The 26,400-nt window shown below is 41.8% G+C and overlaps 1 protein-coding gene across 1 annotated transcript; it reads left to right on the plus strand.

The window, feature by feature from the left end:
- The first annotated feature begins 255 nt into the window (after positions 1 to 255).
- On the plus strand, positions 256 to 26,400 carry YY1 (YY1 transcription factor). Its single transcript, XM_055794403.1, has 5 exons — positions 256 to 1,211; positions 10,830 to 10,992; positions 20,428 to 20,488; positions 22,930 to 23,088; positions 24,223 to 26,400. Exons 1-5 carry the CDS (start codon positions 515 to 517, stop codon positions 24,403 to 24,405), a joined length of 1,263 nt encoding a protein of 420 aa, XP_055650378.1. The 5' UTR covers positions 256 to 514; the 3' UTR covers positions 24,406 to 26,400.

Raw genomic sequence — 26,400 nt, forward strand, 5'->3', positions numbered from 1 at the left:
GCGGGCCGCTCCGCACGGGCGGGGCGGTGCTTCCGCGCGGGGCGGGGCGAGAGGGGAGGTGCGGCAGCGGCGCCGGCCGATTGGCCGCCAAACGCCGGGAGGTGCGCTCCGCGCTCTCAGCGCTCCTCGATAGGCCGGCGGCGGTAAGCGGGGGCAGGCCGCTGCGGCACGGCGCTCCCCCATAGGCTCCTTCGCTCGGCTGGGCGAGCCGTGGGCGCGGCGGGCGGTGCGATTGGCCGCTTGGCGGCGAGGGGGCGGGTCCCGGCGGCAACGGCCTCCCGGGGCTGGGGTCCGTCTCGGCGGCAGCAGCGGAAATCTCGCGAGGGAGCGTAGCCGGGATTTGGCGGCTGGCTGCCTCCCTCTCGCTGGCTGCGAGGAGCTGGTGTTTGTGTGGAAGGGGGAGGAGGAGAAGAAGGAAGGGAAGCGAGAGGAGCCCGAGCCCCACCATCCGCCGAGGGGAGCGGACCGGAGCCCCCTCGCCGCCCGCGAAGCTCTCTCCCTCCGCCGTCCCGCCATGGCCTCGGGAGACACCCTGTACATCGCCACAGACGGCTCGGAGATGCCGGCCGAGATCGTGGAGCTGCACGAGATCGAGGTGGAGACCATCCCGGTGGAGACCATCGAGACCACCGTGGTGGGCGGCGAGGAGGACGAGGAGGAGGAGGACGAGGACGAGTGCTGCGAGGAGTGCGGCCCGCACCACCCGCCCCATCACTACCACCACCACCAGCCCATGATAGCGCTGCAGCCGCTGGTCTCGGACGGGGACCCTAGCGGGGCGGGCGGCGGCGCGGCCGGCGGCGGCGGGGGACAGCTCCATCTGCACCACCACCACCAGGAGGTGATCCTGGTGCAGACCCGCGAGGAGGTGGTGGGGGGAGACGACTCGGACGGACTGCGGGCCGACGACGGCTTCGAGGACCAGATCCTCATCCCGGTGCCGGCCCCCGCCGGGGAGGACGAGTACATCGAGCAGACCCTGGTCACTGTGGCCGCCGCCGGCAGCAAAAGCGGAGGTGGCGGCTCCTCCTCGGCCGGCGGAGGGGGCCGCGTTAAGAAGGGCGGCAGCGGCAAGAAGAGCAGCAAGAAGAGTTACCTGAGCGGGGGAGGCGGCGGCGGGGCCGAGGGCGGCGGCGGCAGGAAATGGGAGCAGAAGCAGGTGCAGATCAAGACCCTGGAGGGGGAGTTCTCGGTCACTATGTGGGCCTCGGGTAAGTGCGCGCCGGACCCCTCCCTCCCTGGGCCCCAGGCCCCGCCGACGGCTGCCCGGTTCGCCTCGGACAGTTTTGTTTTGAAGGGAGGCCATGTTTTGATGTGTGTGATGGGCGCCGCCATGTTCATCGCCAGGGCAAGTATGGCGGCTCCCCGAAAAGATGGCGGGGTCTGCGCTGCTGCCGCCGCTGCTCCTGCCCGGCTCCGGCGGGGGGAAGGAAAGATGGCGGCGGCCGCCAAGATGGCGCCGGCTGAGGGGGGTGCGAGAGGGAGGGAGGCAGCGCGCCGCTGGCTCCAGGACTAGGCCGCAATGGCGTAGTTTCTGCAGCAGGGGGAGGCGGGGTGTGCGGGCGGGCACAGGGTGCGGGGCGAACCCAGCCTCCTCGCTCTCCCCCCCGTCCCCGCCCCGCCGCTGCCGCCGCCGCTCCCCGCCGCTCGCTCCACGCCTGCCCCTCGCCCTTCCCTCCCGCGGCCGCCGCCCCCCGCGCCCTCTGTCCTCCTTCTCCGCCGTTTCCCGGCCAGCCGCCGGCCCGCCTCCCCTCCCCGGCCGCCGCTGCCTTGCCGGCTCCCCGCCCGCCGCTCCTCTCCCGCCCGCCGCTCCTCACCCGCCCGCCCTGCGCTGCCGCCGCCGCGCACCCGCGGCCCCATTGGGCCGCATTTTAATGCCGAGCGCGGCCGGCGGCCCCGGATGAGGCGTGTGCTCCGGGCCGCGACCGTTATGTTGGCGGGGGAGGGAGGACCGCGCGCCCCAGAGCCGCCCGCCCCGCCGGTCTCCCCGGCCCGGGCACGGCCATCTCCCCGAAATACCGTTTCACAGCTCGCCCGGCGGGGGTGGGCCTGGGGGCCGCCCGGCACCGGGCCGCTGCGGTAGCCAGGCGGGGTGTGGGTGGGGCCTCCCCGCCCGAAGGCAGCGGTGCCGGCCGGGGGGAAGCACCTCCTCGCCCCCGCGGGGGCTGCCCGCGCCTCTCGGCGGCCTCGCAGGGGACGGCCGCGGGCTGCGGCGGCCCCGCAGCAATCGCCTTGCCGGGAGCCAGGGGCTGACAGCCGGCAGCGGCGGCTCCGCAGGCAGGGCTCTGGCCCTGGGAGCCGCGGGCAGGAGGGAGCGGGTGCTGGCTGGCGCTCGGAGGCCGTTCGGGTTTTCCTCGGCTGGGTCTAGAGCTTTAAATAGGCGCAGGGAGTCCGTGTTGCGTGGGATTGGATATGTTTTTTGAGGAGCTGGGGATTTTGTGGGAGTGTCTCTTAAAGGGAATAAAATCTTGTGAAGGTGATCAGAATTGCGGGGCTTGCAAAAAACCTGACGTGCCTGCCCTGACCGCTTATTTAATCTGCCACGATTTTCTGATCCTTTCCTTTAAAATATGGGAGGGGGAAGTCTTTCTGGTCAGCAGAAAGGTGTTACTTGTGGCACATTGAGGGCTTTGTTTAAAATTTTAATTTTTTTTTTTTTTACAAAAAAATATATGGCTGGCAGTTAGGCGCCGTAATCAGTGTTCTGTTTTCGTGAGGGGGGGAAAAAAGGTCAAATAGTATCAGTTCATGTAAGATTTAATTTGGTGTGTGGTCTTTGAATAGTAGGTTGGTAATCTGTGTTGCATATCATAATTTTTGTGCCCTCTTGAATTTTTAAAGAGTCTAGTAGGATAGGGATAACTCTCTCAAGCTTCTCATGTAGTCTGAAATGCTTGCTCTCCGTGATGTTTGTGAGTGACCAGCAGTAGTTAGGCCAATGTTGAAGAAAGAGTGTATTAGATGGCTGAATTCGCCTGTCTGAAAAGACAGAAAGCGTGCTGATTCTGACTTTTACTCTCTTTTTAAATATAGGTGATGCCTTAGCAAGTTTGACAGAGAATATGAGAACTTCTAGTATATTCGGTTGACAGCCCAGTTAGTCTGATCAAAGTTCCCCGCTTCTTGATGAACAGAAAAGAACTTTCATTTAAGAGTTTCCCAAATACTGTTTAGTAGAATGCTTTTTTATATGCTTCTGTGTAGCATTGTATGAAACCTGGATAAATCCACTTGCTAGGGTTTATTTTCTTAGAATTGACCGTCCAAGAAAGAAAAAAGGTAACAGAAACTAATACAGTCTTATGGTTTGTGGAAGCTACCTAAAATAGCTGAATGCAAGTCGATGCATGACTCATGAGCTGGCAGGATACAAGACCTCACTGAGATCAATTGACAATTTCTAGCATGCATTTGCACTCTGGAATTCAGAGTGCCTGACAGGATGCTTCCTTAGAGCTTCTGCATCCTGATTATTACTTGCCTGAAGTGAAGCATGCGTATAATCAATATACTTGATTCTCTTGCTGCGTACACAACTTTTACATCAGGGTAGCCGTATTGATTTCAGTGGTTTTGTTCTTTATGAGCATGACCATGCAAGCTCAGTGGGAATGATATCCACTTGTAATTTACTGGAGATTGAATTCCATTGCTATAGTCAACTCAATTATATCCATGATGCAGAAGGATGCAGTATACCTATTCTGACTTGGCTTCTAATGCCAAAACCCCCCCCGCAAAGCAAAATCACAAAATACATAGGCAAAAGTGTTGTTTGTCCACCCCTTCCTGTGTGCATGCGTGCACACGCCCACACATGCACACCCCCCAGCTTCAGCCAGCTTTTGATAAAAACCTACTACATTAAGAGTGTTGTGAAGTTCTACTGAGTGTATTGGATGGGCTTTTATGCCTCTTACACAGCTTATTAAATGTTACAAAAGTGTTCAAATGCTGGGGCTTCATTGTCTGTTTGCTGATATTTTAGAGGGGAGAATGGTTGCCAGAAAAATTCCAAAAGAAGCAAAACCAGGGGAAAAGAAAACCCAAACCCAGAGCAAACCACTGGCTTGCGAAAGGGTAGTCATACTAAAGTTTCCCTGCAGAATTGGGCATACTTTATTTTGAACAAAGGTAGGAGCTTTGCCTCTATATTTTGACATAATTAAAGACTTGCTTGCACACTGATGTAATTGACTGTTTGATTTAAATGCTTAGCAAAAAGTTTATCAAAAGACAAATAGTAAATAAGGCCATGCATCAGGATAAAACAATGACTCCTATATTGCTGTGCATGGGTATTTGACTTGGAAACAAGGGCACTTTGCTTACCACAGTGTGGGAAGACAATGTGAATTAATTCCTCATTAGTGTTTTCTAGTGCTACTATATTAGCTTGTACATGGGTGGTACCAAATTTAATCAATCATAAATCTTTGTTTGTAAATAAGTATAACATGTCTAGCAGCACCTCTTGAAATTTGTAGAAATAATTTCTGAAATATATAGCGCTGTGATTAAAGGGAGCTACTTGATACTTGTCTTCTTACGTGGTTACTTGGAAGTTGCAGTACTGTTGTTGGCAACGGTTTAGACTTACCATACCTTCTCTTATCACCTTGGTATCTATGGTGATATCAAACTTGTGACCCATGATTACTTTAATTAAAGTGTTTAGTTTGAAACAGGACTGCTTTGTTCTAGTTCAGATTAGCTTTCCAGATCTTCAGAATGGAATTGTCTGTCTTCGCATGCAAAAATAGGAACTGAACAAAGATGTTCTATTTTCTGAAAGGGTTGAAGAGGTATATTCAGTGGATACTTTAATCGTGTACCTGTGGTGTGTTTCCTCTATGCTGTCTAATACTTATCTTCCTTATTTTTATTGGGGTATCCTGTAACGGATTTAGAAAATTGTATATAGTTAATGGGGCTCTCCAAATGAGACACCCTGATTTGTAGTAGGAAAATTGTTTTTATGGAGTGGCATTTATTTGTGCCTTTGCTAGATTCAATTTGAATCATCCTTTCTAGTGACTGTCTCCAGGTTGGGTACAATAGGGATGGGGGGGAGGGAAGGACCGCTAGAAATCACTTTGTTGGATTGTGCTTGCAAAACTGGTTCTTGTATGCCGGAGCATTTGGAAAGTTGGTGCCGAAATGCTGTCTCCACCAAATGCTGGAATTTCAAGCAGCTGGGACTTAATTTTGAGGGGGGAAATGTAGCAGGCTACATCTGCTTCTAGGTAATGACTTGACTTTGTCAAGCTTTCAAACCTGAAATAGGTGTTGGCTTAAACTATTATTGTTAGCATAGATAGTCTGCAAGCTTAGGGCTCAAATAGCACAACCAAACATTGCCCACAGATGTTAAACTGCTCAAGTATCTTACTCCTAGACAGGAAAGGTAAAGATGAAGAAGATAAGCATATGGTTTGGAAATGATTATTGATAATCCAGGAAGCTTGTGCTGTGGACCTGTATTTGAAAACTTGGGGAGTTCATATTGAGCTTCTGGAAGGTTCTTCAGAACCTCTGAAAAAAACTTTTAATGTCTTAAAAAGGTTTTCATTTGACTTTTATCAGATTGCATGGGTGAGAAAAATAATCATCTACTGTCTGACCAGTTGTCTTACATAGTATAGATGATAAATGTGTCATATAGTTCAGTTGTGGGCCTATATCAAGGATGGCTGTGGCGACGTCTTTGCAATGACAGATAGGTAATAAGCTGCTTACATGGAAATTTTTCATAATGGAGGAGAGAGTGATTGTCTCATTCCTTTAAAATGTTAAGATGACATTCTGTTTCTCACTCTTGATTGTGATAGTGGTGTAGGCTTTTGGTATCCATAAGCATTGAGTCTCACTGGCAAAAATGTCAGGGCAACCTTAGGGGATAAGGTAGGTATTTTTCCAGCAGCTGTTTTAAACATATTTTTTTTTTTCAGTTTTGCAAGTGAAATACATGAATGTGGTTCATCACTTAAACTATTTTAATTAAGTTGCCTTTTAGCCCACCTTCAAATTAGAACAGTCTTAACTTGCTGTTGGATCCTTCCGTGAGAGGTCCATATCACTTGTGTGCTGCTGATTCAGAAGGTCATAGTGCTTTGCCACAGTGTCTCAGGAATATTGGAAGTCAGATGATGACTGTTGATATGTGCACTGTTTTTGTCAGTTCATATCTCAGTGGTGTGAAATTAGAGACGGATGACATGGGAAAAGGAAGAACCTGTTCTCCATCTGTGTGCAAGGCACATCAGAGGGAAAGTAACCTAGCAGCCAATTAGGTTAAAAAATGACATACTGTGCAAAATGGAATTTTAAGATTCTGAAGTGTCTGCTAACTAACTATATTATTTAACAAGCTAATTATGGTTCTTTGCTTCCAAACATGGCCAATTAACTAATTCAACTGAGGAGACTGCAAAGTGGTAGTGGTAGCAATAACCAAGCTGTTAACCACAGTGCCTTGGTAATGCACAGTTGCCGAATACATCCTTCACCATGTAATTGCAATTCTGCTGTTGCTGAAAACAAATTTGTTTAACCATGTGATCATAAAAAGAGAATTTAAACTTAAATGTTGTTCATCCTTTTAGTTGGTAACAAGAGTGTCTTTTAACTTGGTACCTCAGTGAGGAAGCTATAGGATTAGGTCTCAGTGCTTTGCTACCAAGTGTACCTTCTGAGTTCCCTTTTGCTCTCCTCATTTTCCACAGGGGAAAACTGATTGAATAAAAATGTGTTCTTCCCACTCTATAATAGGAGAGGGGGATGGCCTAGGGAATTGGGGATTTAGAAATGGAGTATGATGGCTAAAATCAAGAATAACTGAGGCAGCGATATGAGCAGGACTTCCTGGGCTGAGAGTTAAGGGGGTCATCTTATAAAGCTGGGGAGTTCAGAGTTGTTAGCTGGAGCTAGCTACTGTTCTAGACATGCATGAAATAACGGGATTCTGAGATGGATGGATTTTTTTTGTGCAATAGAAGGGCTGCAGGAGGTGGAGCATGGTAATAAGAGCAAAAGGTAATCAATAAAGTCTTGAGAAAGATCAATGACAAAGCATGGTAGAATCTGTTACATGGAATCTGCTGTTACTAGTTTTATCCCAGTATCTGGCTTCTTCCTACTTCAGTTGATACTTCTTGGGCTTTGGCACTCTGAAAATGTCAGGTTATTTCACCAGTAGAAATTTAAGTAGTAGTCAAAAGATAATGACTGGATAAAATGCTGAACTTTCACTGATCTTAGTAAAAAAATGTTCAACATACTTGCTTTGAAGTGCAGAAGTGAATCCAGTTCAAGATGCATATAGGACATGAGAGCAAGTGCAGATGGAAGGACGTTGAATGTGAAGTTTTGTTTGGATATGTCCTAAGAAGGTACATAGAACAACCCAATTCAGAGTATCTAAAAAAGTGTCTGTCTAAATGTAATTGGGCATAGAAGGTTCTTGGGACGTACTAGTGGTGTCACTAAGAAGTCTGTTTCTTACAACTTTATAAGATAAGTGAATATTGGACATAGCTATTGCAGTGACTAATAGTGCATGCTTTTGTGAAGATAAAGTGATTAACTAATTGACATGCATTCAGATCTTCACTATCTTTTAGAAGATGGGACTAAAATAATGTTCTAAGTTCCTCACAAAAAGCTGCATTAGATCTGTAAGAATAGTGCTAAATAGACACTAAAGCAGAATGCCATATATTTGAGTCTGCTGTACTCTCAAGTGGTTTTAAGAGTCAAAATGAAGCAGATCAGATGGTATACAGCAGTTACTTCCTTTTCCTGACTGGCTTCATCACTCTGTCCCTATTTAGCTTGCATGGGTGGCAACCAGATCAGTTTGTCATGGGCATAAACTGCATGGAGTTACTATGCCTTATTCGTACTGCACTTCTGCAGAGGTGTCACTAGAATTTCAGGGTTGTGTCTCTGTGTTTTGCGTTGCTTTGGGTGCAGTATGTTTGATTCTCTGATGTTTCAAGAGAGGAAGAGGGGGAAGTGATTTCTAACATACCTTCTCTGCAATGAGAATATTGGTTAACTTGTCAGCCTGAATGAAAGTTTGCCTGGACTTTACCCTCCAAACTTTGAGCTGCCTAGTTGATAGGTCGTCGGTAGGAGATCAGAAACAAACCTGTGATAAATATGTGCATAGAGGACATTGGTAAAGTTCTTCCAAAGAAGTGTGTGGGGGTTTTGGTGTGTTTTGTTTTCCCAATGAGTTGATAATGTCATAGGATAGACTGCAGCTAGGATGGTCTGAATACTGAAAAGCTACTGAAATCTGCTGTTACTTTTGGTGTGAACCAGGTCTTCTGTCTTGAAGGATGTTAGTCTGACATAACACTTTAAGGTAACTTTTTTGTGTGTTGATTTTTGGTTTTAATTAGCTTTTAAAACTGCAAGTATGTGCTGCTGTAGATGTACAGTTTTTTGGTACAGGACATTTTGATTGTTTTATATTTTCACTGTCAATATATTAAGTGATACTTTCTCATATTTTCTACTGTATCGAAGCAATATGTTCAATTTTTCATATTTTACTCCAATAATCTGTGGAATTGAATAGGTGTGGAATTGATTTCTGTTGGCAGGCTTTGGGGAAGTGGAGGCACTGAGGGCTGATGTTCTTTCAGTTTTGCCCTCAAATAGCAAGAAAGCATTGTGGAATAGCGAGCCTTTACACTAGGGAAGGAAAGAAGATCTTAAGGAATGTATACAGAATTTCCCTGTTGACTCATACATCTGATTTGAGGCAGGAAATGAGAACTCTTTTCTGTAATGAATGCCATAAACTAAGTTCTGGGTAGCTGTTGAAATGGCTACATTGAAGTCGGCTGATCTCCTAGCCTACAGCATGGAGAAGGTGTTGCGTTTAGCTTTCCAGAAAAAATTCCAGAAATTTTTTTTCCACAGCTTTTCTGAGCCTCATAATGTCTTTTCTGCCTGTGTAGGCATTGCTAAATAACTTTTCTCAAGCTTCCCTTTGAACAACAAATTGTTGCCAAATTGAAGGTTTATTGGCTTGACTTTGTAACTCCTGCAGATGTTGTAAAATTTACCATATAATTCTTGCTTAAGATAAATTCAGTTGCTTTCTTTAAAGCACTGATGAAGACTGAAAGGTGAGGTGGTGAGTGGAAAAGTAGATTAGAATAAGAAAAATAGTCCAAATAGTCAGTTTCATAGTTTATTTCCAGTTTAATGGTGCAGGTAGTATTTTCTTATTAACACTTCTGTCTTCGCAGTGTTGGGAGTCTATTTTCCTCTTTCCCCATGGAACATATACATGAACTGCTATTTGATCTGGTAGATCAGATTAAACCCCAAACTAGCAGTAACATTTCTAGAAATAGCCCAGTGGCAAACATTAAAAGCAGGCATTACAAATTGAATAGAAATTTGTCCTTTGTATATTTATTTGTGTATGTCTTGTCTTGTCTTTCCTAATGTAAGTTACTGAGGCATGAATAATGTTATTTCCTGTGTTTCTGTTTAGGGAAAAAAAAAGAAAAATGTTGCCTCATTTGTTTTCCACCTTCTGTTTTCCTATCTTTTCTTTTTCTTTTTTTAAACTGTGGAATTGGGGAAATACTATTTCTGTCCTACCACCCTGTATTTTCATTCCTTAAACACTACCTGTAAAATAAAACTTCCTGTTATTTTTGTAGAGCTTCTTGTGTATAAAGTGATTTGCGGAATCTGCTACCCATACGCAGAGTAGAAGTAGCGTCAGGCAAGTTTATTAACATTTAACTGAGTGGTTACAACTGCATATACATATATCCATCTGTTGTCCTAGGCGTATTCGAGAGTGGAAAACAGGATAGGTGCTGCGCCAGTCTTCCTGCTGGTGTGAGCACTGCAATGGGGAACATAAGTGAATGTTTCCATCTTCTGTTGTCTTTGTGTCTCTCTGGTTTCTGCTTCTAGCAAGAGGAGAGAGGAAACATTGTGTCTTGGCATATTCTAAGGTCTGAATGTGAGTAGACAGCAGCAGATCTTCCACCTGATTTCACTGCAGTCCTTGGGGACAAATCCATGGGAGGTGCTCTAGAGCAGGTGAAATAGCAGTATCTTAGCTAGAGGTCAAAGCTCTGAATGGTCCCTGTCTGCTGCTTACATAGAGTGGGAAAGAGCTTAGGCTGGCCTCTGCCACAGAAGGAAGAAGCCCTCTTGGGAGGGAGACATGCTATTTAGTTTTTTTGCTTTCTTTCAGACCTCTCTGCAAGTGTTGAGAAACCTTTATTTTATGGGCAGTTAGTGAAGCCCATTAGCAGTTATTTTGGAATTTCTTGTCCCTCTGTGGCACTTCTGTTGGAAGTCAAGGGAGTTTGGAGATTCTGAAGTAGAGATCAGTAGCCCTGACATCTTAGATGAAGTATCTGCCCCTCCGTCGATAGGCTTGCTTTGTTACTGACTGCTGTTGAGAGAGATCCAGAGTGGGTATGGTGGAGGTTAGTCTTGAAGAGATTAAGGAATTAAATATTTGGGCATTGTTTCAGGAAAAGTGCATTATCTTTCAAATGCAGCCAACATTCATAGGATCGTTCTAATTATTTTCTTATTTGTTTGTGTTTAAGTAGATATGCAATTTCTGCTTTTTTTCCCCACCTGGTGTTCTTTCTGTGTTCTTCTTGCTGTAACTGTATGGATGTCTTTGCTCTTTACAATTGGCATGGAAATCTGGAAGGGCAGTGTATTTTTTGAAGTGTGCAGCAATAGTGAATTTGTACTGAGATGCAGCCTAATAACTTATATGCTGTTTTGATCTTTAGTATGTATTGAATTCAGTATTTTGTGTATTTCAGATGATAAAAAAGATATTGACCATGAAACAGTGGTGGAAGAGCAGATCATTGGAGAGAATTCTCCTCCAGATTACTCGGAGTACATGACAGGGAAGAAACTTCCTCCTGGTGGAATACCTGGCATTGACCTCTCAGACCCCAAACAACTGGCTGAATTTGCTAGGTAAGTAGGAAGAAAGGATCTTTAAATTAAAATGGCTTTCTTTTCACTGGTTTAATTATAAAAACTATTAGGCAAAATAAATGGTGGATGTAGTATGGCTTATTGTTCCATTTAATCATCTTCTAAAACAAGGGTCTTGATTTAGAACAGAGTAGCTGATACTGTGGCACAGTCACTGGATTTTACATTCAACAGTGACTTCTTCAATGACTTCTCATCTTCAGTTCCTGTTAAGACAGGACCTAAATAAATTGGTAGACCACATCTTTGACGTGACTACTGTATCTTTCATGTGAGTGGCCTTAGATTCTTCAGCACCAGAGGATCTGATAAGTGAAATGTTGCATTTAGGTTGTTCAGTACAAGAAAGCCAGACTGTAATATTTAGTTTGCAGAGCCCCACTTACTGTTCTTTTTCACCTGCTTCTTACTACTTAAGCTCTAGATCTTGAACTTCCTCATAATGGTGTCATATCTTGCACTTTGAAGTGCCACTGATAATTGCAGTTTCACAATTGGTAACTATATGGCTTGGATTTTCCTCTAGTGAATCAGAATTGTCACTCGTTTAGATACCAGTACGTTGATCTGAGTTACAAGGTGACTTTTACTTTCAAATAGAGATGAAGTGACGGAAGCTCTTTTCTGCGGGGGAGTATTGAAAGTGTCCTGTGTCCCTCCCTCCCTCGGTAGAGCCTGTGGCTCTGGTACCGAGTGCTCGGGGGCAGCCGGTGGCCACCAGAGGGCAACCGTGAGGTCACCAGAGAGGTCTGCCTCGGCACCTGCAAGCTGGGACGTTACAGTTGCCTTGCAGCATTTACTTGGTCCAGTTCTTTGGGTGCTGCGCTCATTTTCATTTTGTTACCAGCTGATAATTCTTCAGGGCTCTGGTGACAATTCTAACAGCAGGTGGATGGTCAGATGTTGTTACTCTTACTTTCAGGGTCAGCTAGTACAGTGTACTCTTTTTTCTTTTTTTTATTGGGGGTGAGGGGAGCAGGTAGGGAGAGTACCACAAAGTTATTCAGTAGGTTACTAGATGGCGGGTACTGTTGAGACAAGTTATGGTCTGGCTTCTTGGTTAGGTGGATCTTGGTTTCCAGAGTATGCACCTGCTTTTGTTTCCATTTCTGATTTTGTGGCTTTTTACAGACTTTTTCTGTTACCGTTCAGTGTGTTTCTGCCAGAGGATTGCCGGCACAGCCTGGTCCCACAACTATTTTCAGTAAAGCCATTGAAGTATAGAATTTGAAGGCTTCTAGTAAGACAGTTTTGCAGGGCTTGATCCCTGCTTCAGGCTGTCTGGAAAATATCTGGCTATCTGGAAATTCATAAAAATGCATCATGAACAAAAACAGGGTACTATCTAAAGTGTTGGGTGGCTCTAGCTGTTGATACTGATGTTCCTTGTTTTATTATTGTTGATCAAAATTACTGTGTTTTCCTCTGAGAACTGCTCAAAGGTTAATACGGTTCTTTGTGAAAGCAAATGTTTAAGTGGTACTCCTGAGTGTACATAGCATTCTAATTATAAAATGTTAGTTACACATTTCTCATCATGTGCATAGAATGATATTCTCAGTTATTTTAAAACATGCTGAAACCTTTGGTTCTGTTAAACATTTAAGTACTGAATAGCTATCTTTTGTTAGGAATTTTAGATAGTTTCCCATAGGGTATTCTTCATGCAAATACTGCAGATTTTTCACCAGATTGGTTTGAATACTTGAAATGGTTGCCAGGATTGGGCTTCTTGAAAAGACCAGATTGCTTCTATCAGATCTATCTGCTTATTTCTTAATATTGTGAAGTGTACTGCATCTTTGGGTTCTAGTTCATTTTCTGTTGAGAAAATAGTGCCAGCTGGCAGTAATTACCACTTTTTCTTATTCATGGTAGAATGTTCTAGGAAGTTCTAGAGCTAGAATTTGTAGCAGGTGATGGAAAGATAGTTATGTGTACAATCTCTTTTCTCTTATTTTATCTACTGTACAGAATATATTATATTCTACTCCAGTCATAAGACAAATACATGGTGGTAGAGTAAGCACGCAGCTTGGGGGGATGTCACCTTTAGCAATATCCCCAAGTTACTCACAACCTGTGAAGAATTTTTCTGATAGCTTAATTGTACATACGTTGAAAACTTCAAGAATCTTCTGTTTTAAGAAAGGTTTTTTTAATTTCTTGGTCAGAATCAATGACTGCCAAGCTTTTACTCTTGCTTTAAAGAGGCAAAAATGAAAAAGAAAACTTGTTAGTTGCATGTTAGATCGTAAGTGATTGTATATAGCTGAGGCTGAAGAATATGGATGTATCGGAATTCGCATATTATTTGTTGAGGTCTTGGTTCTCTTGCAGTGAAGCATGTTGAAGGGACCCCCTTTAGTAATAACAGGAATTCAAGCACTGATCTCTACAAACCTATTTTTATATTGATCAGTTGTCTTGTTGATTGCTGTGTGCAGTATCACTAGAGACCTTGCATGGCAAACTGGAATTAAAAAACCTGGGTTTATGTACTGGAATTGGGTTTGGAGGTTCTAGGAATATGCTCGGAACATGCTAGAAGAATGTTGTTCCGTGTAAAGTTCTCTGAAAATTTCAAGCATTGCTGGTTGCTGTATAATTCCAAATTTTAAAATTCTCGGTAGCTGTTTTCTGAAAACTGAGCAGCACATGAAATTCAAACTTACTTTTAAAGTTATTACATAGCTTCGCATGCTGTGAGTAAGGTTTTGGATAACAAATTTGTATTTTCTTGACTTGAAAAAAGGAATGTGCACAGTCCACGTAGAAGCAAGTATGAACTTGCTAGTAACATTGCATGCTAATTGTGTTGTGTGCAGTTGAGAACAACTGATTTTGGGTTGCTCTCCTGTTTCCATTAAGTTAACTAGAAGAATCTCACTGTATTTTTGTAGAAATTAAATACTCATAATGAGGCTAAATTCACTGTTTATAACCATGCAGCTTATTTTGATTAAGAATGCATTGATTCTTAGGAACAAAGTGCTGAAGATCTGAGGTTAAGTTTAAATGGTCAGAGCTTGAATTATAGTGGTAACAGTTCTCATGCAAGGTTCTGGAATTCTGATCATGATTTGGTTAGCGAGAGGTAAGGCAGGGGTGGGCTTGATGCTTGGAGTCCTCTGTAGCTCTACAGCCCTTGAAAAAAATAAAATAAAATAAATTAAAACCAGCAATTCAGCATCCGCAACGAACACTGCTGCTCAGTGGCTAGGTGGCATCAGCAGAGCAAGCAGTTATACTGTCTCTTGTGATATAATTGTCTTTCACCACACCACAGTGGTGGTTTGTTGTTTTGGTTTTTTTTTATTTGGTGCACTTGTCATTGAGACATGTAGCAGGAATCCAGATCCTTTAACTGGAATTCTTACAGTTTTTCCTGGAAAGGCATTTATACTTTCTAGGACTACTTAAAACACTGTGAATAAACAAGCAGTATCAGAGCATTGGCATGTTCAGTAATGCAGAAGTGAATGACCATAAATTATACCCAGTTGGGCAACTTATCACCTTTTACGAATTATTTCATTCTGTTGTAGTACTCTTGAATTTTCTTTAGTATGCTTTAAAAATGCAGTAAAAAAGAAAAGAAATTGTGCATTTCTCTTGGGCAGTCATATCAGAATGTAAAACTGATGTTCAAGTTTATCTCAGTCTAGTTGTGAATGATATGCTCAGAGACAAATAAAACCTAATAAATTACCATGTTCCCATCTGATACTTCTGACAGGGACACTGGAAATCCTTTAAAGTGAAATATTAAAATGTTTCATGCAAGTCTAAATTGATTACAAATACTTCTGTAGTTAGCTGTGAAGAAGTCATAACTGCTTGGTAATAAAAGCTGGGGGAAGTAACAGACTTTTTTCTAGTTGGTGCATATGGCAAATTCCCTCAAACAAAACCACTGAAAATAATATTCATGATAGCTCTCTCCCTCCCTCTTAATCTCCAGATGGATACATGACTGAACTGGCTAAAAGATAGTAGAATACAGACATCGGTAAAACTAAGAAATAACGGTGGAATATGCTATACCTGGGAAACAGGCACAGTAATGGGTCATAGTGGTAAAAACTTCACTCTCCGTGGCTTTATCTTCTGGTCTACTTAGTGCCTTTTCTGAAGGAGAGCTGTTGTGAGGACTGCCCTTCATTTTGATCTGCTTTCCAAAACTGATAGGAAACAAAAGAGAGGAAACTGCCTTAGAGTTTGAAACTGGACACCCTTCTTAAAAGTGACAAAGCATTCTGGTCACCTAGATTTATGACTTTGGCCTCTTAATAAGGTGTACGCTTTTGTATTGGTTTTGTTCTTGTTACAGAGAAGCTTAAAGGGTAGTAAACTGACAATTGCTTTACCCAAAGTGTTCTGGGAGTGGGGTGGAGCGGATCTCTTGCTCTGTGCTACACTGCAAAGGTCACTCTCCCTTGTTTACACATATGATGTTCTTCATAACTGGAACAATAGTAGTAATTATTTTTGCCAGAATCTTGGAGTGAAAGAGAATTTTTTGTGACATTTTTCTGCCTGTGACCGAAGCAGGTAAGAGACCTGCTGTGGGCTCTTTGGTTATAGATAGATTCCTAGGACACCTTGTGCCACTCCTCTTTTGTCTATTTATCCAAAAGCCAGTCTAGCCAGTTTCGGGAGTTCTTCAGCACAAATGAATTCTTGCAGCAGCATAGGGCCATGGCGGTCATGTTATTTCTGCCTCAGCAGGACAGTACAAGGGGAATGGTAGAATGAGGGAACAGATCAGAAGTGGCAGTGACACTGCTGCTAAGAGAATAATTTTCTTCTCTTCTAGCTGTTCTTAGGAATGGGGTTATCGGCACAGGTGAATATTGCTGTTGGTCCTCTAGCATTTATCAAAGGAGTTGTCTGAGAGAGAGTGATGATCTTTAGGTTAGTTTTCTGTATGGAGGGAGAAGAAAGAATATGAGAACACATAACTTTACCAGAAGCAAAAAATGGAGATGATGGAACAAGGGGAGAATTCTGTACTGTTACTTATTTTTTGACTTAAGGATTTCCTTTATTCCTAGCCTTAATACTGTTTCTGTGGCTAACTTTTAAAATAGATTCTATCTACAAGGCAGTTGTGGAAATTGACAGAGGTTTGCTGTGGGGATCGGTTCCGTCAGGGTATGGTTCTTTCAGTTCTGCTGGGTAAATATTATCTGTTACTTTCTCATGTTGCACAGTGACAGAGTTGCTTCCTTTGAGGAACTGAGTGCTTTAATAACCTGTGATTTCACTTGGTCTTCTTTATGCAGGAGCTCATTCTGTGAACCTATTGGGGTGCACACCTTCCTGCTCTCTGCTGTCCCCCATTCCCTCCCTCCTCCTCACTACAAGTTAATAGACTTGGCCTTTAATTGCAGTGTCCAAGTGCCTTGATCCAAAAGGTACAATCATTAGTTTTTCACAGTTAGCTAGTCTGTAGTTGCTGCTACTAGGTATGGCCTGTATAAACTCACTGCAGAAATGAAAATTCTGGTCTTGCCATGTAAATTGACTTTCTGCAAAGGCAGCTGTTTTGAAAGTCCCACCCAGGTATTAATGTTGTGTCTGTAGTTGTTTTAAATAGTGGTATGTGTTCGAGTTCTGTTTTTGATTAATGTTTCAGGCTAAGAAAACTTGGATGGAGCTGGTAGAGATGCTCTACTGGGTGGGAGCCAAAAGTCTAACTGCTAGCAAGAGCTACCTGCAACAGTGTAATTAAGATCAACAGCCCAGGTTCTAGGCTGGTGTCCTTTTGCAGAAAGTTAATTTTAAAGTAAGACCAAAGTCTTTTTTTCTAACACATTTGAATATGTCTTTTAAATTCTTTGAGTGGTTGTCCATAATGATTCCACAGCCTTGTGGGCAACGTGACACTTTTGACAAAATGATCTGTCATAGTTGTGCCTGTGGTATATGTGCCCTCTTGCCTTTTAATCCAAGTGTATGAATGGCCCAGCAGCTTCTTGCTGTCTGTGGCACTGAGATACAACCTGGACACTGTTTGCTGCCTCTTCCTGTTGAAGTGTCTGCTTCTGTTTTGTTGAATAGCTTGGTTGCCTGTGGAATCCTGTGCTTATACACAGTATTTTTCCACATTTTAAGCTTAAGTTGCCCACTTACCATATTTCCAGGAGAAATTAAAAGATTTAAGATCTGCCCCTTTATTAGCTAAACCTTGCCATTTTGTAGTCAGTAGGGACTAAATGTTTGTACGTTGAAGTATGCTGCTGGGCTGATACTCTTCATTTTAGAAACAAAGCTTGAAAATTAGTCAGCTTATTCCAGAATGGACTCTTATGATGTTATGTGCCTGCTCAGACACTGAACTGAAAAATGTAAGGTATATGTTGAAGTTCCACAGTCTGCCCCATGTCTGACCTTCCAGTTCAGCTGCAATTGATTCCTCAAGCTTGCTGACTGCACTGATGCAGAAGCTTCCAGGGTGTTTTCCCCCTCACTTTACTTCAGCAGCCTGTTACAAATGACACTGTTGCAGCATTTGTTTCTGAAAGATTGACTTGGTACCGGAGGCAAGACGTAAGAGTTACAAATAGGATTTAACACCATGATCAGTGGGAGCTTAAGCCCAGTGTGAAAAATGCAGGTGCTGCCCACTAAAGCCGTTTATCACATCCCTTGTTAATGATTCCTTTTTTGTCTAGTCTCGCCCTTTACAGGTGGTCTTTCAAGACTTCAAAACAATAGTGGATTTACTCATTCTTGTGATGTCATGAACACAGATCTTGGGCCTAGGAGTTTTTTGCTTTGTTTTTGGGGGCTGAGCGAATGGCTCAGCCAACATTTAACAAGGTGTTAGAGTTAGAAGTAAAGGAGGTGATTTTGGCACCAGTTTTGTCCCCTAAGGTTGTTTGTTCTCTAATGGTGTTAAACTGTCACGCAATGTTCCCTCCACCCTTGTCAAAGCATTCTTCTGTGTCCGCTTTGGCATAACACACTCATTTCTATGCCTTTTCCTTTTGTAAAAATTGTAGAGACTTAATAAGGAGAATCCATGCAAAGGTAGTTGAAAGCTTTCTGTAGGGGTACTGTAAGAAAGCTTTCTGTGTTTTCCTATAGCCTCACTACCGCTAGTACCTATCGGTCTAGAACCTCACTGGAGAGTATAGTCAGTCATTTAATCCCAGTCACTTGCTTGGCTTTTGGTACTTTACTGAAGGAGGCTCATAAACAAAACAGCATAATCGTTCTGTATTCTAATTGGATTATAAAATTAAATGTAATCAATAAGGTCATCTGAGTTGCTCTGTAATCTTGGAAAAAGGAAGATTATCAGTAAGATTAAGATAATAAAGTGGCTGGTCTACAGGAACAGATAGTTTGCTGTGTTCAGGATGTTTCTGGCCTTAAATTGTTGAAATGTTCAGATACGCTACTGGTGATGGTTCAAGAGGAGCTTTGTCAATACAAATACCTCACACCCATCTTCTAGGAGCTTTTAGTATCTGGCAATATATATTGGATATGATACTCTTTAGCTTCCATCTTTTTGTCACATCTGCATTTTTAATCTTGCATGAGACTGCAGTGCTCTTCGGTTAGCACTGTATGTATTCAGTGTAGTCTAGAGATGCTAAGCCAGGAGTTTCCTAAGTGTCCACTTAGAGAAGAGAACAAATACACCCTCTAAATCCTTGGGATTTAGTATTTTGTCTGTGAAGTGGCTGTCAAGTGCTTTAGTCAGTTACTGATCACTTGACCTGTGCTACATCTGCGGTACTGAGAAGAGTCAGATTGAGGGACAAATGGTAGCCCACAGAGCCACAGGAGACTTCTCCATCGCATATGATTGCACTGGTGTTCGTAAGGAGGTTTTCCCGGATACAGTTCTCAGGACTTCTGAGGGAGGTTTTTCACTGCTCTTGCCTTAATTCAGCCTCACAGGGCCTTCCAGTGCTGTCCACTCACCTGTCCACATGAAGGAGGCAGGTGAAACAGCATATTTCAGCCATATGCATAGGAATGTGACAGTACCAAAGATGACTGGACCCTGCTTGCAAAGAAACAAAAGTTTATGTGGTCAAATTGGAGGGATTTTAGCTTATTTTTCCTATAGCACTTGGGAATTACTTTGAACATTTAGAAGTTGCTGTTTAGCTGGTCTGAGATCAATTATTAAAAATGCAGGTATGCGCTAATGGAAAATCTTGTCTCCCAGCCCTGTTCTTCCATATCAGTTTCCAGGAACTGAACTCATGGAGATTAAAACTGCCTTGGATAACAACAGACACGCTCTCCTTCATAATGTTAAGAACAGTGGTTCTGATAAATCTGATTCTTCTGTTAAATTCAAGCCACTCACCTCTGTTTAACTGAGACTAGAGAGTACACCAGAAAACCTTTCGTTTAATTTACAGATGATATGTAGCTACCTTGTCATGCACAACTATCTCAGTGCTGTATTGCCAGGTAAAGTCATTCAGGAATTCATTACTTACCTAAGTGAATCTCCAGCTGTATGAGATGCATTTATTTGCATCTACCTACCTCCACCATAAGGTGAAGATAAGCCATTTTTTTAGAAGACATCACTACAGGTTTAAGAAAAAAAGATGGATTAAAGTGCACTTCACTTCCCTGGAGTAGTGTCTGCACAGCTGACTCTTCACATTCAGACAGGTGGTTGTTGAGGCAGGACTGTTATTAACATTGTTTCCTACAGGGAGTCTTAGTGTATTTGAAACACCTAACATGCAAACAATAGTTTGCTGGCCTCAAAATGTTGTCAGTGGAGGCTAATGGCACCTTACAAAGTAGTGCTGAAGATCTGTGCTAGTGACCAAGAGTAAATAGACGATTGCTTGTCAGTTGCCATGAGTGGAATTCATGTGTACAGTAGCTCAGAGTAAGAATTAATTGCAGTTTCTGTGGTTATAACACATCTACATTGTCTGAGTAGATTCCACAACTTGCCTGCCTTCCCTGCTTCTGTGGAGCTTTCTTCTGAAGTTTTGTGTAGTGAAAATACTGAAGAATGATTGAAGCTACTCTGTCCTTCATGTTTTGGTTCAGGGATGGAGAGGAGGTGAAGATAAATAGGCCACATGGGTACTGGCACAATAAAAAAAGGAGTGTTCAAGCAAACCCTCCTAATGACAATAAGTATGTCAGGAAAAAAAAACCAACTCTATGTCCACATATTCAAAGGACTTAGGAAGGTAATATTAAATGTCTTATTCTGTATTTGAGAGGTCCTTCTGGAAAAGCTGAACTTCCCAATGCCAAATGATACAGTTAATATTGTGAAAGTTTTGAAAATATTAAGCTAAGTACTACTGATGCACATAATACTATGAAATAAATGTATGCATTACGAAGGCAGTTACAGGAGAAAAGCTATCTGCTAATGTTTGTCTACTAATTTTTTTTCTCTTTAAGAATGAAACCAAGAAAAATTAAAGAAGATGATGCTCCACGAACGATAGCTTGTCCTCACAAAGTAAGTGAAGTGCTCAGCTTCTGAGTAGGTAGTAATTTGTAGACAAGTATTTTGTATTGCTGTTTTCTTTTGAGAATGAATAACTAAAGTATCTTACTGTTAATAGACTACACTCAGTTAACTGTGTTTTAGTAGTTATTCTTTAGAGGCTTCCTTAAAAACCTTTCACTGAATAATATATTATTCCCATTCCTTGTCTTAAGGTTAGTGCATCCCTAATCTTCTGGTAACCATGATGCACAGTCCCTAACATGCTGGTTTTACTGTTGTGATTTCCTGCCACCCAAGAATACATACTTGAAAGAATATTCTGAAAGCTGTTCAAAGTACGTTCCTAAGATCTATATATCCTCTGCTTGGAAACTATGACAGATTTGGAGTCTAGATCAGGAATCAGCAATTTGTGGTGCAGATGCCAAGGTCAGCATTATTGGAAGACTTTGAATTACATTCCACAGAGCTGGAAGGTGCATCACCTTGAAAGAGAGAGGGAGGCATCTTGGAGATACAATTCTGACCCACTGGTAGCGGGGAAGCCTCTGTCTTGAATAAATGTTGCCAGTCACCTAGACTGGTAGCATCTAGCTTTACTGCATTGTCCAGCTTTTGTAGAGCTGACTTAATCTGTAATGAAAAAAAGACAAATACAATCTTGCTGACTTCTGGTCTAGATAAGTATGAGCCTAAGCAAATAATCAGGGCAGATAGCTAATGGTACACATTAGAGAGCATGAATAGAAGGCTTCTTTCTGATAGCCATAGTCTTAAGGAATTTGCTGGATCCTTCTTTGTGCTTATATTGATTTCAAATTCTTCACATTCTACAAGTGTCATGTTTTTATTGTGGTATAGTGTGTGGAGATACAGGAACAGTTACTCCTTACAGTGCCGAGGAATGCTGCCTTCATTTCTTTCATTTACTTTTTCATAGCCTCAATTTCATCTGAACGGGAGAGTAAAAAGAATGTTCTCTCCTTCCACTTTCTCTCTACTAGTGTTTCTAGGCTTTGTGCATTTATGACTGCAGTTTAAAAAAGAAAAATACTGTAGAAGATGTAGCTGCTCCTCTTGGGTAAGCAGGGACTTTGAAATAAATGCAAAAAAACTGGATAGTATGTTATTTTGGTGCTGCTTTGCCCCACGCAGTTCTGTTATGTGCAGTGAAGGGTGGCACACTACTTCTTAAATTAGACAAAGACATTCTAGTGCCTGAGAGAGAGCTTTTCCTGAAAGTGGTATTTCTATCTTTTTTTTTTAAGGAATAAGGCGTATTTAAATGTGATTAATAGTTCTGAAAAAATTGATTTCTGAAGAGGAAGCCTGCAGAATTTAAGATTAGCAATTTAATGTTCCTTTAGATTCTGTTGTCAAATTTTATGCCCCCTAACACAGTGATGTTGGTAGACTAGTATTATGTAGGTTGAAACAGCATCACTTGGAGTACGGATAGAATTTACAGTTGTTACTAGGATTTTATGAGGGATTTGGAACCTTGAGGAAGACATTTCTAGAACATGATAGATGTCTCTTGATTGCCACTAAAAGGTGAAAAAAGGTTTAGAAAGATTAGGTAAAGAGAGACCCAGGTCACTGCTGGCTTAAGTGTGCTCTGGAATCATCATCTTCTGATGCTCTACCTGAGTTAATACAAGTATCTTTTGGTTTTAGGTTGAGTTGGCAGTAACTTGGAGATTCTCCCACCTGAAGTTGCCCAATATCATTTTGTAGGTTTAAGCTGTAGAAAGAGGGGCAATCTGTATCTCAAGGTGGTAGTGATCAACTTGCTGCTGCCAGTTTGGACGAGGTAGTTTCTGTAAGCTGTTACAATGCTGGAAACACTCTTGCTCCGTTTCTCCTCAGGAATGAGGAGGACAGAGAAGGAAGAGGACAGAGTGTTGGGAAATGGAGTGGTGCACACACAGATTGGTGGTACTAGAGAATAATCTGTGGTATATTAGAGTCTATGTCATATGTTGCAGTACTGTAGTACTCAGAATAGCATAATGAAGAATATCACATAGGTATCCATGAGCTATCATTCTGTCTTTTGTTTGTTTTTTCTCTCCCCCTGAAACTGTAAGTGCTTTTGTTCGGTTTATTCATTTGCTTCTATCAGAGCTGCATCTTCTCCATGAGACTGTCCTGTTTTTCATTTGACTGCGTACAGCTCATAATACTGAGGAGAGGGTTTGGGGTTTTTTTGTTTGGGATTGTTTGATTTTTTTTGTTAGGTTTGGGGTTTTTGTCAGCATTTTGAATGATTAGTTTTCTTGGTAGTGCTTTTTTAAAATAAATGTAATTAGGGGTCTCCTTTTCAGGGCCAACTTTTAAGAAAGTATTCGGGATATAAAAGCATTTTAAATGCTTGTACTGTAGCAGATAAAACATCTCTTTATCAGAACTAGCTTATCTACTAACTGAGTTTCACTGTTCTTTTTAAGGGCTGCACAAAGATGTTCAGGGACAACTCTGCCATGAGGAAGCATCTGCACACTCATGGCCCTCGAGTACACGTATGTGCAGAATGCGGCAAGGCTTTCGTGGAGAGCTCGAAACTAAAGCGGCATCAGCTAGTTCATACTGGAGAGAAACCATTTCAGGTATTGTTAACCTCCAGACCTAAGTGCCACAATTGATTTGGTGAACATCTGTAGACTGTAATTGTAACCTAGCTTCCAATTGACTTCAGGGATGCTGTGTTTTTTTCTAAGATCGGATGAGGTACTGAATCATCACTTTAACAACTGGAAGTCCCCTTAAGCTAATTAGGCTGTCATTTAACTATTTCCATGGGCTTCTGTTAGAAATTAGCGAATTGTATATACATGGGAAGATACCTTCCAAAATGTGTGATGTAAAGTTAACCACTTTAAAAGTGAAGTCTGCAGTTACTACTGAATGAGGAACATGTCTCTTTCTCCTCATCATCTTTTCAGTTTAGCACACTTGTGGACAGCTGAGACTTGGGGCTGGTTGCTAATTGACTCATGATACTAATTTTCCATAGCAGATATTAATCAGCTTTCAGCAAAATGATGGTAGTCACTGAATCGCTTTCTATTCATATAAAGTCACGTGAGCTTCTGCCACAGAGGTCCCCTGCCTACTTTCTATGATGCTCCTTATAAATCTTTACAGGTATTCATAGTCTTGAGCATATCTGTGTTCTCCAGTACACATTTAAGATATGTTATTCTTTTGTAGATTTATTTTTAAATAAATTATTTCAGCAATTTGATTTGCGCTTCTCAGGCACTTGCTTGGATGTGTGTGCTGGATCTGCTGTATGCTTAGTAGAAGTATTTATTGCTAAACATGCTGCCCTTTTGTATTCCAAGCCCATCTTAAGTGTAAAGCTGGTAGAAGAGGCAAATCTTGGCAAACTATCACTGCAAAGGGGAAATTCTGATGTGAAACATTGTTTCTGCTTTCTAGTACAGCATAGTAAAATACTGTTTCATGTGTAGAGAAGGTGTTTTTAGTGAAAGCAATCACTTGCAAGCTGGATGTTGTTTCCCTCTTTGAAAACATACATACCACTGTGGTAAAACAACCAACCTGAAGTATGTATTCTCTTTTTTTAATGCAGTTTACAAATGATGCCCACAGCTTCACCTATAATAATCTTCAGCATCTAGGTTCATGTTTGTACAGTCTAGTGATTTAAAGAACGTTGTTCTAGTCAATGAGTACTGTTTTGTTAGCTAATGGAGTATGTCTTTTCCTTTCAACAGTGTACATTTGAAGGATGTGGAAAGCGTTTTTCACTGGACTTCAATTTACGCACACATGTGCGAATTCATACTGGCGACAGGCCCTATGTTTGCCCATTTGATGGCTGCAATAAGAAGTTTGCGCAATCAACTAACCTGAAATCTCACATCTTAACACATGCTAAGGCCAAAAACAACCAGTGAAAGTTGGAGGAGAAAGTTCTTGAACTCAAAGCATCTTACAGGAGTATGAGTTGGAAATAAATATGCCTCCCCTTTGTATATTGTTTCTAGGAAAGAATTTTAAAAAAAGAACCCTACAAACCTAAAGGACGTGTTTTGATAAGTAGTAAATAAAAAGCAAAAAACCCACAAAAAAAACTTTAAGGTGACGTTGCTAAGATGCTCTACCTTGCTCTGTAATCCCGTTTCAAGAACACGGTGTTTTGTAAAGTGTGGCCCCAACCGGAGGGGTCATTTCATGAACTTGCATCAAAAAAGACAATTCTTTATACAACAGTGCTAAAATTGGACTTCTTTTCACATTCTTATAAATATGAAGCTCACCTGTTGCTTACAATTTTTTTAATTTTGTATTCCAAGTGTGCATATTGTACACTTTTTGGGGATATGCGTAGTAATGCTATGTGTGATTTTCTGGAGGTTGGTAACTTTGCTTGCGGTAGATTTTCTTTAAAAGAATGGGCAGTTACATGCATACTTCAAAAGTATTTTCCTGTAAAGAAAAAAGTTATATAGGTTTTGTTTGCTATCTTAATTTTGGTTGTATTCTTTGATGTTAACACATTTTGTATAATTGTATCGTATAGCTGTAATGAAATCATGTAGTATCAAATATTAGATGTGATTTAATAGTGTTAATCAATTTAAACCCATTTTAGTCACTTTTTTTGGAGAAATACTGCCAGATGCTGATGTTCAGTGTAATTTCTTCGCCTGTTCAGTTACGGAAAGTGGTGCTCAGTTGTAGAATGTATTGTACAGGCACTGACCTTTTATTAACACCTGATAATATGTACACCCCGTGTAATAGAAAGGGCAACAATAAAACAGTGGTCCTAAAGAAAGAATATGGCAGAAAATTATCTGTAAGCACAGTCTATTTTCTTTTGTTGTCCAGAGCAGTCCTAGTTCCTCTTGACCTCCCAGAAACTGGAAGTTAAATAAACTCAAGTTTCCTGTACTTTGCATTCAATTACAATGATTTGTAATGAAATTACATCATGCCAAGTCGGGTGGTATACCCACACGGAATTGCTGACTGTAATTCTGGTTTTGGCTGACCTAGACTTCCATTAACTGGAATGGTGTATTTGGACACTTGGCAGTGTAATGGAGAGTTTTCAGTGTGCCTGGACAGCAGCTAGGTAAAACAGTAAATAACCAAATGGGCACTTCTGTTTAGTCAGGTAAAGGAATCTTGGAGGTTTAAATACGGTAACAGTAGGAAGTGGGGCAACAGTAGGGTTTGAGTGGTCATACCAGAAAAAAAGAAAACTGTCTTTTTCTTTTGGCTATCTTGTTTGACTGAGTATAAGGATGAACATTTTTAGAACCTTGTTGGACACCTTTTACTTCAAAACAGCAACTCAGAGTTCTAAGAAAACTTGATGGAGTTTTGATGGTCTTAACTAAAAGTAGTTACTACTCATTTGTTCAAGTGTTCAAAGTAAGAAATTTGCGGATACTATAGTAAAATGTTACAGATAATAAATACATGAATATGCACAGAAATGCATAAGTATTATTTTTGGAGGGATGTGACATTTTTAATATAGCAAAAACTGTTGTCAGTCTTTTTCTGAATCTTGTTCTTACAAGGTTCATCAAATTTTTCATTGCTAATACCATAAAACTTACTTTTGAGTCCAGTTTTGGTGGTAGTGGAAACAACATTGGTAATAAAAAAAATACACTTAAGAAGAAGGGTATTTTCTTCTGTACATAAGTTAATCTGAACACTGCAGCTCTAGTCTGAGGTTATTAGGGGCAGAAGGAAAGATGGGGCATTTAATTGTAAAGTATGCATTAGAATTTTGGCAGTATTTTTTTTTATATAAGCAGTTCTTGAACAGGACAATATACTGAAACTTGTATAGTTAAATTAAATTCTGTATACAGTTAAATTAGTGTCTATTCTTTTTGGAAGGAAATAAAATCAGTTCAGTCTAGTTCTAA

Source organism: Falco peregrinus, chromosome 1 (genome assembly GCF_023634155.1).
Source record: "Falco peregrinus isolate bFalPer1 chromosome 1, bFalPer1.pri, whole genome shotgun sequence".
NCBI classification, from domain to species: domain Eukaryota; kingdom Metazoa; phylum Chordata; class Aves; order Falconiformes; family Falconidae; genus Falco; species Falco peregrinus.

What these genes read in the sequence shown, in the direction of transcription:
- YY1 (XM_055794403.1), top strand. Translation starts at nt 515, where the DNA reads ATGGCCTCGGGAGACACCCTGTACATCGCCACAGACGGCTCGGAGATG. An exon ending in CAACTGGCTGAATTTGCTAG is followed by an intron (nt 10,993 to 20,427) that starts GTAAGTAGGAAG and finishes TTTCTCTTTAAG; the next exon opens with AATGAAACCAAGAAAAATTA. An exon ending in CTGGAGAGAAACCATTTCAG is followed by an intron (nt 23,089 to 24,222) that starts GTATTGTTAACC and finishes TCCTTTCAACAG; the next exon opens with TGTACATTTGAAGGATGTGG.